Source organism: Microcaecilia unicolor, chromosome 1 (assembly GCF_901765095.1).
Source record: "Microcaecilia unicolor chromosome 1, aMicUni1.1, whole genome shotgun sequence".
Lineage (NCBI taxonomy): Eukaryota > Metazoa > Chordata > Amphibia > Gymnophiona > Siphonopidae > Microcaecilia > Microcaecilia unicolor.
In genome coordinates, this window is record NC_044031.1 from 677,621,551 (window position 1) to 677,634,150 (window position 12,600).

At 45.9% G+C, this 12,600-nt stretch overlaps 1 protein-coding gene across 1 annotated transcript in view; it reads left to right on the forward strand.

Moving 5' to 3' along the window:
* The window catches only part of ADPGK (ADP dependent glucokinase), an 87,109-nt gene that overhangs the window by 8,854 nt on the left and 65,655 nt on the right, over positions 1 to 12,600 (forward strand). Inside the window, exon 2 of the mRNA XM_030190367.1 lies at positions 134 to 359. Within this exon, the coding sequence (XP_030046227.1) occupies positions 134 to 359 (226 nt within the window). The remainder of the gene's footprint in view (positions 1 to 133; positions 360 to 12,600) is intronic.

A 12,600-nucleotide genomic window follows, 5' to 3' on the forward strand; every position in this document is an offset into this window, starting at 1 on the left:
ATGATGTATCCCAAAGGTTATTAAAATTGCTCATACTTGATATGCAAAAAACAAGCTTTGTATAGTTTTTTTTTTTTTTTTTACTTTCGCTTGAACATTCCTTGGAATTCCACAGGTTGCCTTTCTTTTTCAGAGTGAACGCCTGCGTGGATGTGGTTGTCTCTGGTGTACAGCTGCTGCAGGCCCTGGGCCTTGCTCCTGCCCAGGGGAAGGATCATAAGGTCCTCCATTCTGAACAGGATCTGATGGAGACCTTTGTGCACTTCATGGAGAGGGGGGCAGCTGCCGAACGCTTTTTCAGTGAGAAGCACATCTTCCAGCAGATTGCAAAAGCAGCTTCACAGTACCCAGGCGCTGAGGTAAGATGACGGTAGCGATTCTCATTGGTGCCATGGGCAGTACTGGTAGCAAGAAGGGTTTGAGGAGTTTGTTATTGCTTGCAGGCTGGTTGTGTTGGGTTTTATTTTATTTTATTTATTGCATTTGTATCCCACCTTTTTGCGGGCTCAATGTGGCTTATAATTCATCGTGGATATGGGAAATAGAGGGGAACATACATTTATTATAACAGAGAGTTTTGGATTAACTGATAGTAATAAAGCAAAAGATAGTATAAAACATTTCTGGATAAGTCAGAGGTTATATAGTTACATGTGTTGCTCTTTGTTGTATATCTTGTCGAAGAGATAGGTTTTCAGTTGTTTGCGGAAGTTTGTCAGTTCGTAGACAGTTCTCAAGTTGCGTGGCAACGTGTTCCAGAGCTGCGTGCTCATATAGGAGAAGGTAGATGCGTGCATTAATTTGTATTTCAGGCCTTTGCAATTTGGTGGGTGAAGGTTGAGGAAAGTGCGAGAAGATTTTTTTGCGTTCCTGGGTGGAAGTTCTATTAGGTCTGACATGTAGGCTGGGGCGTCACCATGGATGATTTTATGGACTAAAGTACAGAGTTTAAACGTGATGCGTTCTTTGAGTGGGAGCCAGTGTAGTTTTTCTCGTAAGGGTTCAGATACAGAAAACAAAAACCAACAAAGAGTGGAGAAACAGGATCTGCTACATGGATAAAAATAAAAGAACAGCAAAAAAAGTAGCGAGATCAACTTGACACTCCCAAGACACCTCATTCATCTGTCATTATCCTTTTTAAAAGCTTGATTTGACTAATTTATGGTGTTCCATTCATTGGTTTACACAACAAACAGACTCCTTAAGCAGGCGTTTTTCGCCGAATCATGGCTCCGTGTCGAGTCTTTTTTTAATTTTCATGTAATTAAACATTTTATTACTCGTACCCACGGTGTCTTGGGAGTGTTGTGTTGATCTCGCTACTTTTTGGGGTTCAGAAATAGAGCTAAGAAATGCCTGAGTGAGGCAGGTATGAATACATCTAGCTGAACCTTTTTCAGCAGAATATATGCAGGCCGTTTATCCTCTATGTCATTTGCTACCTCCATAAATGTTGAAGCAATTCCTGGATTTGTGGTGGCGGTAATTCACATGATGGAATGAAAGATTTTATTCAAATTTAAAAAAAAATACATTTTGGTCCTGTCATTTCCTCTTCCTTGCTCTTCTGGTTTAGTCAGAACTGGCCTCTGTTAGATTACAGCACCCTGTGGCCAGTTCCGTTTTTAACCCTTTCCATCCCAGTGGCAGTGCTTCGACAGCCCACAGACCTGTGGCATAGCCATGGGGGGAGGGGGGCTAGATTCAGGCCCCTCAACGTCTACTGGTTTGGCTGACGGGGGTCCCCAAGCCCCGCCAGCAGAAGCCTTTTTCCAGCACTGGTCACTGCCATGCTGCCTGCCCTGCTTCCCCCCCCCCCCCCACCTCACCCATGCGCATGGGGGAAGCAGGGCAGGCAGAGTATGGCAGCAAACGGTGCTGGAGGAAGGCTTCTGCTGATGGGGATTGGGGACCCTTCGCTAGTCCAGGTATTTGGGGTTGCAGTGTGGGGAGGTGGGGCAAAATGTCCTCCTCCCCCCACTCTGGGTTCAGGCCCCCCCACCTGGCATCTCTTTGTGCAACCTGTGTCAAGCCATTAGGTTCTGCTGTTGTAGGTGGCATGGGACTCATCTCCCTCTCAGTCACTAGGGCTTTTGAGCAGTGCTTCCACTGGAGGTGACCCGATGAACTGAAGCCAGACTCGGGAACAGAATGCCCATCTCACATGGCAGAGCACTCCCACCAACAGAGTACCCTAAAAACACTTGTGTACTGTCATTTGTGCCTCACAGTGAGAAAACATTTTTCCTAGTTTAATTGTTTCTCTCAGCATTGCTGGATAAGACTTGGAAATGAAGCCTCTGGTTGGGTTGAAATATTTAGTGGCTGCTTGCTGCTAGGAATCACGCTTCTGTATAGCACTCACCTGTCACATCAGTATGAGGGTGAAACTTCTATTATTTGGCCCAGCTTGCTAGAGAAAAAGGAGCCCAGCTGCTTTGCACAGTAACGTACATCTGTAGTCCCTGCTTTATCCTTTTATTTAATTTTTTTTTTGGATGAACAATTTCCTCATTGCTGTTGTGGCTTTCAGCTGAATCAGTTCTGGCTTAGGGCATCATGAGCTTTCAGTCATATGTTGAAGTGCAGGTTTTTCTATGCATTGTACTTATTTTGCCATCTAGTTAGAACTTCCTCTTCCTTGCCAACTGCTAAGATACCACACAAGTTTGTTTTTCATTGTTTTCTTTGTTATAAGGTATTATTATATATACTCGAATATAAGGCTATCTGAGCATAAGCCAAGTTCAGTGTTCCCCCTAAAATGGTGGGGGGACTGGTAACTCGAGTATAGCTGGGTTGGGGGGGGGGTTATATTCAAGTATGGTATGCTGGTAATCTTTCCTCTCCTGTAGTGTCCTGCATTTGTCCCTTTCCCCCTTGGTGTGCAGCATTTTTGCTTTCTCCGCCAATACACCCACCTGCCTGCAGGTACTGTTTCTGTCCCTCTCCTACCTCCCTGTGGTGACTGACACTTCTCTCTCGCTTTCTGCCTCCTGCCCGCTGCAGTAACCAGCGTTTTACTGCTCCATCCTGGCTGCTGCTACTGGCACTGCTGACACAAAGAAAAAATCTGAGAGGGTGGGAACCAGGAGGCCTTGAGCATACACAGGTGCTTAAGGCCCCACACTACCCTATCTTGCGTTTTCTTTTATGTCAGTGGCGGCAGCAGTAGCAGCAGCCAGGAAGGAGCAGTACAATGCCAGTCAGGGAGGGGGTACATAAAGTGAGAGAGAAGTGTTGGTCACTCTGGGGTGGAGGGGAAGAAGAGAGAGAGAAGTGAAGAGGGAAATACGGCTAGCGAAAGCGCGAGCGGAAGAAAAAATGACTAAAGATGTAAAGAGAGGTGACAAGACTTTTTCAGATATAGTGGAGAAGGGAGAAGAGATAGAAATGGAATTGCGAGACTGAAAGATAATGGCTATGTGGAGAGTGATGAAGATAAAGCGAACATGCGAAACAATTATTTCTCTTCTGTGTTCATGGAGGAAAATCCCGGAGAAGGACCGCGGTTGGCTGCCGAGGGAACGTCTGGGAATGGAGTGGATACTGTGCTGTTTACGGAAGAAAGAGTTTATAAACAGCTGGAGAATCTGAAGGTGAACAAAGCTATGGGGCCGGATGGGATACATCCCAGGATACTGAAGGAGCTCAGAGAGGTCCTGGCGGGACCTCTTAAAGATTTATTTAATAGATCTTTAGAGACGGGAGAGGTTCCGTGAGATTGGAGATGAGCGGATGTGGTCCCTCTTCACAATAGTGGAGACAGGGAAGAAGTGGGAAACTACAGACCGGGTAAGTCTCAGGTCGGTGGTAGGAAAAATAATGGAGTTGCTGCTGAAAGAAAGGATAGTTAACTTTCTAGAAACCGACAGGTTACAGGACCCGAGGCAACATGGCTTTACCAAAGGAAAATCCTGCCAAACGAATCTTATTGACTTCTTTGAAAGAACTGGATGAAGGCCGTGTGCTAGATGTAATCTACTTGGACTTCAGCAAAGCCTTTGATACAGTCCCTCACAGAAGACTCATGAATAAGCTGAAAGTGGTGAACTGGATAAGAAACTGGTTGACCGACAGGTGGCAGAGGGTGGTGGTAAATGGCATCCGCTCCGAGGAAAGGAAGGTGAGCAGTGGAGTTCCTCAGGGGTCAGTGCTGGGGCCTATTCTGTTTAGTATATTTGTGGGAGATATTGCTGAAGGGTTGAAAGGAAAGGTGTGCCTTTTTGCGGATGACACGAAAATAGCCAATAGAGTGGATACCCTGGAGGGAATAGAAACGATGAGAAGGGATCTCTGAACGTTAGAAGAATGGTCGAGAGTCTGGCAGTTAAAATTTAATTCACTAAGTATTCTGGGCTTCAACTATAATCTCGGCTTCCCAATCAGTGAATTTATCCAAAGTTATCAGAAACCATAAAAATAGAAGTAAAAAAGAAGAAAATTTTTTTTTTTAAACATTTAAAAAACACAAAAAATCTTATAGTTTAAATAATATATTGTACTCAGTTTTTTGGTATAATACAACAAGACCTGAAGACTCGAAATATGTACTTTCACCATACCACCATCATTGCACACCCTACCTCCACTCCCTATTCTTGTTTATACAAGATGTAAAAAAAACTAGCATGTCTTTTGAAAGCAATGTTTTAGTACAAGATAAGAAAAGCTGCTTATCTTAAACAAGGAGGAGGACAAGATGGATTCCCAATCTTCTGGTGAATCAATGTCGGGGGTGGTGCGATTCCAAATGCGGGTCAATGTAATACTTTTTTTTTAAAATCTCAATCTCCCATTGCACCCGTGTTTCTTGATCTACAGACTGTTCCCTACATGGGCCATGTTTCGTCAAAGCTGGCGTCCTCAGGGGAACTGAACTACAAAACAAAAAGTAAAAAATAAAAATTAAAAATCTCACAAAAAACCTCATGCTCACTCTGCTAATATTCTTATCATATGCAGTGAGAGCAAAAATCATCTCACATAATATCAAGAAATTTTTAAGCAAATTTGTTTTATGAATATAGCTTACAATTCGGTGACTCATAGGAAGGAGCTCCCTCCTACCAGGGTTAAAGCCTGTGAAAAAAATGCCCACACATGCACAGTATTTTATAGGCCATCAGCTGACTTGCAGACGTGGGAAAACTCAAAGAAGAGATTGCCATTCTGTTTCCCTATTCAGGCCACTAGTGGCCACTGTGTCTCATCTGAAGATCAGCTCTTGTTCCCTTTTCAGCAAGACACAGGATACGTCACCACCTTGAGGCATAACATCTTGAATAACCACTACGAATTTTACATCCTGGACAGTATGCTGGGCTTGTATCCAGTGGTCCACAAGGGGGGCCTCACGTTTGTTGTTCCTCAGATTACTCAAATGTTCACCAATCCTTTGTTTTACCCGTCTATTGGTCTGCCCAATGTACCATTTGGCACATGGGTATAAAATCCCATAAAGAACTTGGGAAGAATTACAGTCTGTAGAACTTCTGAGGAAAAAAGGTTTACCTATCTTAGGATTGGATACCTTTGTGGTATGCCACACATATTGACAGTATACGCATTGACCACACCCCTTGTGACCCTTCTCTCCATGTCTAGCTACGTTTCATTGATGATGTGATTTTCATATGGCGTGGAAGTGATGATCTACTTCAACAATTTCTTTTAATATTTAGATTCTGTTGGTGAACACATTGGGTTTGAATCTCTAATGGGTGGTCAATCCCAGCATTATCTGGATATTTGTCGCGTTCTCGAGGGCCTTGGCATTCTGTCAGGTCCTCGAGGCAGGACTGGAGTTCGTGAGCCCTTGGGCCACTGCCGAGGCGCGGCAGCGGTAGGCAAGACCACCTCGGGACTGGAAACACAGAAGAGCAGTACTGGAACTCTGGACTGGAGTAGTACAAGGCAGGCAACTAGAACAGATGAGATAGAAACAGCTTCACCTGCACCTAGCCACCGTTCTTCCGGAGTTGAGCTCCGAAGTGCAGGTGGCCGGCAGGACTTGCAGGATAAGGCAGGAACTGAAGATCCAGAGGACCCACCCTGGGTCTGGGATACACGAGGGCGACAGGGCACGGAACTAGACTCAGACAGTGTGCTGCTGCACAGCCACTAGCAAGACCCAGAAGACAGACCAAGGAACACAAGGCGTACAGAAGCTAGCAGGAGCAAGGACTAGGGCAGCAACACACTAGACAGAATGGGGATCTGGGAATACCCACAGGGTACACCCTCTAGCTAGGTGGAGACAGGATACAGGAAATCACCCAGGAAAACACACTAGCCAGACAGATACAGGATTCAGGATATACCCTCAGGATATACAAGCAGGGAAGGCACACAGGCTAGGCAAGGCAGGGTTCAGGGTAAAGAGAGCAAACCAGGAAAACAGGCCAAGGGTCTTGGGCTGGCAGTAGAGCAAACATAGTAACCAGGAATAACAGGCCAAGGGTCTTTGGGCAGACAGGAGAACAGACAGAGAAAGCCAGGGACAGAGGCTTCACCGCAACCCAGGGCAAGCCAGGGACAGAGGCTTCACCCCAACACAGGGTAAGCCAGGAACAGAGGCTTCACCCCAAACACAGGGTAAGCCAGGAAGGACCCGCAGTCCACAGACAGACAGTGGCAGGGAAACCCCCCACGGAAGGACAACAGAGACCCAGACACAGAAAGAAACTGGGCTGGAACCCAGAGAGAGGCTAAGCAGTAGTGCAGCAGACACTTACTAACCTGACCTGGCCTGGCCTAAGAGCATAACACTTATCAATGCAAAGGCCCAGAATGCCAGCACAGCACTTCCTTATGAAGGCTCTCACTGATGAGGTCACCAGCAGCAGGACAGAAGCAGGAAGTACCTTGACCCCAAAGAGAGGCTTGACACACATAGGAAGTGAGCTCACAGGAAAGACAAGCAGGAGCCATCTTGGAAGCTGGCATAGAGCCGGTGGCAGCCATCTTAGATGCTGGCTCCCTAGAGAGGCATAGCCCACACAGGTGAGGTCTAGTGAAGTAATCAGCACACAGAGCCAGAGACAAGACTAACACAAAGACAGACAGAAGCCAGCAGAATTGCTGACCCCCAGAAAGAAGGTAAGGCTGAGGGTGGTCACGGCCACAGACGTGACAATATTTCTATTATTCTAGAGATTGGAAGATTTAATATGCAAGTGTTCTGAAAACCCACGGATTCTAATACACTACTCCATTATCATAGTTTTCACCCTATGACAGCCAAGAATGGGATTCCTGTGAGACAATTTCTACGGCTAAAAAAACTATCTGCATCTCAAGAAAGTTTCAGAATGTCAGCCATAGATTTAAGTGATAGGTTCAAGTCTCGAGCCTATCCGAATAAGATCATTAAGAAAGCGTACAAAAGAGCTATGAATGCTGATCGTCACTGGTTGCTGCACCCTTCGTCAAACACTTCAAACAATACAGACAGACTGACTTGCATGTTGCCTTTTTCCCGTCAAACTAGGAAGATCAGAAAATTCATCAACAAACATTTATCAATACTATCAGTTCATGGTTTTGACCGAGCACCCTTATTTGCCTACAGCAGGGATCGCAACCTGGGGGAGATTTTTTTCATCTACTAAAAACACTCCGTGTAACATACCTACACATGGAGAGAAGAGTCACAAGGGGTGTGGTCAATGTGTATACTGTCAATATGTGTGGCATACCACAAAGGTATCCAATCCTAAGACAGGTAAACCTTTTTTCCTCATAAGTTCTACAGACTGTAATTCTTCCCAAGTTCTTTATGGGATTTTATGCCCATGTGCCAAATGGTACATTGGGCAGACCAATAGACGGGTAAAACAAAGGATTGGTGAACATTTGAGTAATCTGAGGAACAACAAACGTGAGGCCCCCCTTGTGGACCACTGGATACAAGCCCAGCATACTGTCCAGGATGTAAAATTCGTAGTGCTTATTCAAGTTGTTATGCCTCAAGGTGGTGATGTATCCTGTGTCTTGCTGAAAAGGGAACACAAGCTGATCTTCAGATGGGACACAGTGGCCACTAGTGGCCTGAATAGGGAAACAGAATGGCAATCTCTTCTTTGAGTTTTCCCGTGTCTGCAAGTCAGCTGATGGCCTATAAAATACTGTGCATGTGTGGGCATTTTTTCACAGGCTTTAACCCTGGTAGGAGGGAGCTCCTTCCTATGAGTCACCGAACTGTAAGTTATATTCATAAAACAAATTTGCTTAAAAATTTCTTGATATTATGTGGGATGGTTTTTGCTCTCTTTGCATATGATAAGATTATTAACAGAGAGCATGAGTTTTTTTGTGAGATTTTAATTTTTGTTTTTTACTTTTTGTTTTGTAGTTCAGTTCCCCTGAGGACGCCAGCTTTGGTGAAATATGACCCATGTAGGGGGAACTAGGAACAGTATGTAGATTACTATTACTACTATTTAGCATTTCTATAGCGCTACAAGGCGTACGCAGCGCTGCACAAACATAGAAGAAAGACAGTCCCTGCTCAAAGAGCTTACAATCTAATAGACAAAAAATAAATAAAGTAAGCAAATCAAATCAATTAATGTGAACGGGAAGGAAGAGAGGAGGGTAGGTGGAGGCGAGTGGTTACAAGTGGTTACGAGTCAAAAGCAATGTTAAAGAGGTGGGCTTTCAGTCTAGATTTAAAGGTGGCCAAGGATGGGGCAAGACGTAGGGGCTCAGGAAGTTTATTCCAGGCGTAGGGTGCAGCGAGACAGAAGGCGCGAAGTCTGGAGTTGGCAATAGTGGAGAAGGGAACAGATAAGAAGGATTTATCCATGGAGCGGAGTGCACGGGAAGGGGTGTAGGGAAGGACGAGTGTGGAGAGATACTGGGGAGCAGCAGAGTGAATACATTTATAGGTTAGTAGAAGAAGTTTGAACAGGATGCGAAAACGGATAGGGAGCCAGTGAAGGGTCTTGAGGAGAGGGGTAGTATGAGTAAAGCGACCCTGGCGGAAGATGAGACGAGCAGCAGAGTTTTGAACCGACTGGAGAGGGGAGAGGTGACTAAGTGGGAGGCCAGCAAGAAGCAGATTGCAGTAGTCTAAACGAGAGGTGACAAGGGTGTGGATGAGGGTTTTGGTAGAGTGCTCGGAAAGAAAGGGGCGGATTTTACGGATGCTGTAAAGAAAGAAACGACAGGTCTTGGCAATCTGCTGGATATGAGCAGAGAAGGAGAGAGAAGAGTCAAAGATGACCCCAAAGTTTCGAGCTGAGGAGACTGGGAGAATGAGAGAGCCATCAACAGAAATAGAAAATGGGGGGAGCGGGGAGGTGTGTTTGGGGGGGGAAAATGAGAAGCTCTGTTTTGGTCATATTTAATTTCAGGTGGCGTTGAGACATCCAGACAGCAATGTCAGACAAGCACGCGGAAACTTTGGTTTGGATGCAAAGTGAGATATCAGGGGTAGAAAGGTAGATTTGGGAGTCATCAGCATAGAGATGGTAGGAAAAGCCATGGGATGAGATTAATGAACCAAGGGAAGAAGTGTAGATAGAAAAGAGGAGGGGACCAAGAACAGAACCCTGAGGTACGCCGACAGGCAGAGGGATAGAAGTAGAAGAGGATCCACCAGAGTGAACACTAAAGGTGCGGAGGGAGAGGTAGGAAGAGAACCAGGAAAGGACAGAGCCCTGGAATCCAAGTGAGGACAGGGTATCGAGAAGTATGCTGTGATCGACAGTGTCAAAAGCAGCGGAAAGATCAAGAAGAATGAGGATGGAATATTGACCTCTGGATTTAGCCAGTAATAGGTCATTGGAGACTTTAGTAAGCGCAGTTTCGGTTGAGTGGAGAGGGCGAAAACCAGATTGTAGTGGGTCAAGAATAGCATGTGAGGAGAGAAAATCAAGGCAGCGGCGGTGAACAGCACGCTCAAGTAATTTGGAGAGAAAAGGAAGGAGGGAGATGGGTCGGTAATTAGAGGGACAAGTAGGGTCGAGTGAAGGCTTCTTAAGGAGAGGTGTGACCACAGCATGTTTAAAGGCAGCAGGGACAGTAGCAGTGGAAAGTGAGAGGTTGAGAATGTGACAGATAAAAGGAATAAGAGCAGGAGAGATGGCATTAAGGAGGTGGGTGGGAATGGGATCAGAGGAACAGGTGGTACATTTTGAGGAAGAAAGGAGAAGTGTAGTTTCCTCAATAGTAACTTCAGGAAAGGAGGAAAGGGAATGAGGGGAAGGAGAGAGAGGGGAACGGACTAGTGGAGGGAGAGGTGGTGAGGTAGAGAAAGCAAGGTTTATCTTTTGAACCTTGTTGTGAAAGAATTCAGCAAGGGTCTGAGGAGATAATGAAGGGGGAGTTGGGGGAGGGGCACCTTGAGGAGAGAGTTCAATGTGGTGAAGAGAAGTCGAGGATTAGAGCCAAGAGAGTAGGTCAGTTGGATATAATAATCCTGTTTGGCACGTAAAAGAGCAGATTGGAAGGAGGTCAGCATGAACTTAAAGTGTAAGAAATCAGCAAGGGCTCGAGATTTCCGCCAGAGGCGTTCGGCGGAGCGGGTACAGGAACGTAGGTAGCGGATATTAGAAGTCAGCCAAGGTTGGGGTTTTGTACGCCTTACAGGGTGGGTCATCAAAGGTGCAAGAGTGTCTAAGGCAGAGGATAGAGTATTGTTGTAAGAAGAAACAGCCTCGTTGAGAGACGTGGATAGTGCCACAGTAGAGAGGAGGTTTGAAACATGGGAGGATAGAGATGAAGGGTCAATATCGTGAAGATCAAGAAACACGGGTGCAAGGGGTGATTGAGATTAAAAAAAAGTATTACATTGACCCGCATTTGGACTCGCACCACCCCCGACATTGGTTCACCAGAAGATTGGGAATCCATCTTGTCCTCCTCCTTGTGTAAGATAAGCAGCTTTTCTTATCTACTATAATAAAACTCACCCTCAACGTTCTGAAGACAACGTTCTGAAGTCACTCCCTGAAGGGTTCATGGATTCATGGTGGTGAAGCCACAACACTGACCATGTCTCTCTGCTCCGCCCTCGCATGACGGACCAATCAGAAAAAACACCCTCAACATTCTGAAACACAAAGGACCATCACAACACCGTTCCCAGGCAACACTAGGCAACGTAAGACGGACCAATCAGAGGAAACTATGTGACAATAAGGGAGGAGCATTCCCCAGCAGAATGGCTCATTATCTGTGCAGCACGGAGAGCACAGAACCACCGCTGAACGAGAGAAGAATATTCCTGCTGTGGGTATGTGCAAAAATAGACCGGGGGGGGGGGGGGGAAGAAATTTTTAAATGCCTAATGCCTGTACAGAAGAGTGCCAGAGGGCCTATAGCACAGACTATATTTGGGATCGCTTGACATGGAGTCAGAGGAGCTGGAAAACAACGTGCCCGTCACCATCTGGGACGTGGACGAACAGGACAAGCTGCGGCCCAGCTGGAAGGATTACCCGCGACCCAGCCAGCAGCAAACAGTGACCAAGGAAGGGGAAGGAGTAGGGAAACACGCGGAGCGTGTTTCCCTACTCCTTCCCTGCTTAGGAATCGCTGGAGACTGGCTGCCAAACTAACGAAACAACCGCACACCGACGCACCACCTCCATCATTCGAAAGGCATCCACTCTTTCTTCAACAGAAATGCAAAATAATAAAAAAAAACAAACAAAGAATACATGGTTTCTCAGGCGGCTGCAGGTAACTCCCCACCCCCTTCCTCTTTTGCAGAAGCGGCCAAGGACGTGCCCAACCATCCCCAGCCTCAGGCAAGCTGTCTCCCACCTCGGGGATTCCCCAAGCACCCGGAAAAAGACGGCGCTGATTCCTGCAGCGCATAAATGTTCCAGCATTCCCCTGCAGCCGGCCTGAAATGGACCAAACATATCGGATCACCCCCCGACGGCCTGAGACCGTGCTCTTCTCCCTTTCACCAACTTAAAACAACCATCCCTGTCCTCAGGCATGCCGTCACCTACCTCCAGGATGCCCAGAACCCCAGCCGAATGGAAAAAGATGGCGCTGCTTCCAACAGCACATTTCTCTTCCAGCATTCCCCTACAGCAGCCCTGAAACGGCCAAAAAATACCAACAGACAAAGAACGTGCTCCTCAACCTTCCGCCCATCTAAAACAACACTGCTGCCTCAGCACAACACAAAAAAAAAAACCTGAAAAAAAAAAAACACTCAGCAAAGGCTGACCCCCCTACAACCACATTTACATTTCACCAACAGAAAGACCCCCCTCACCGCACCCTCACACACTGTCACACACACACACACACAATAACTCTGTGACACATACACACACACACACAAAAAAAGCCACATGCTAGCGCCCGTTTCATTGGTTTCGGAAACGGGCTTTTTTTACTAGTCTTGTACTAAAACATTGCTTTCAAAAGACATGCTAGTTTTTTTATAAACTTGTATAAGCAAGTAGGGTGTGCAATGATGGTGGTATGGTGAAAGTACATATCTCGAGTCTTCGGGTCTTGTTGTATTATACCAAAAAAACTGAGCACAATATATTATTTCTTTTTTTTTTTTTTTAACGATATTTTTATTGAAAATTTTAAATATAAAACAAATCATAACCATATCGC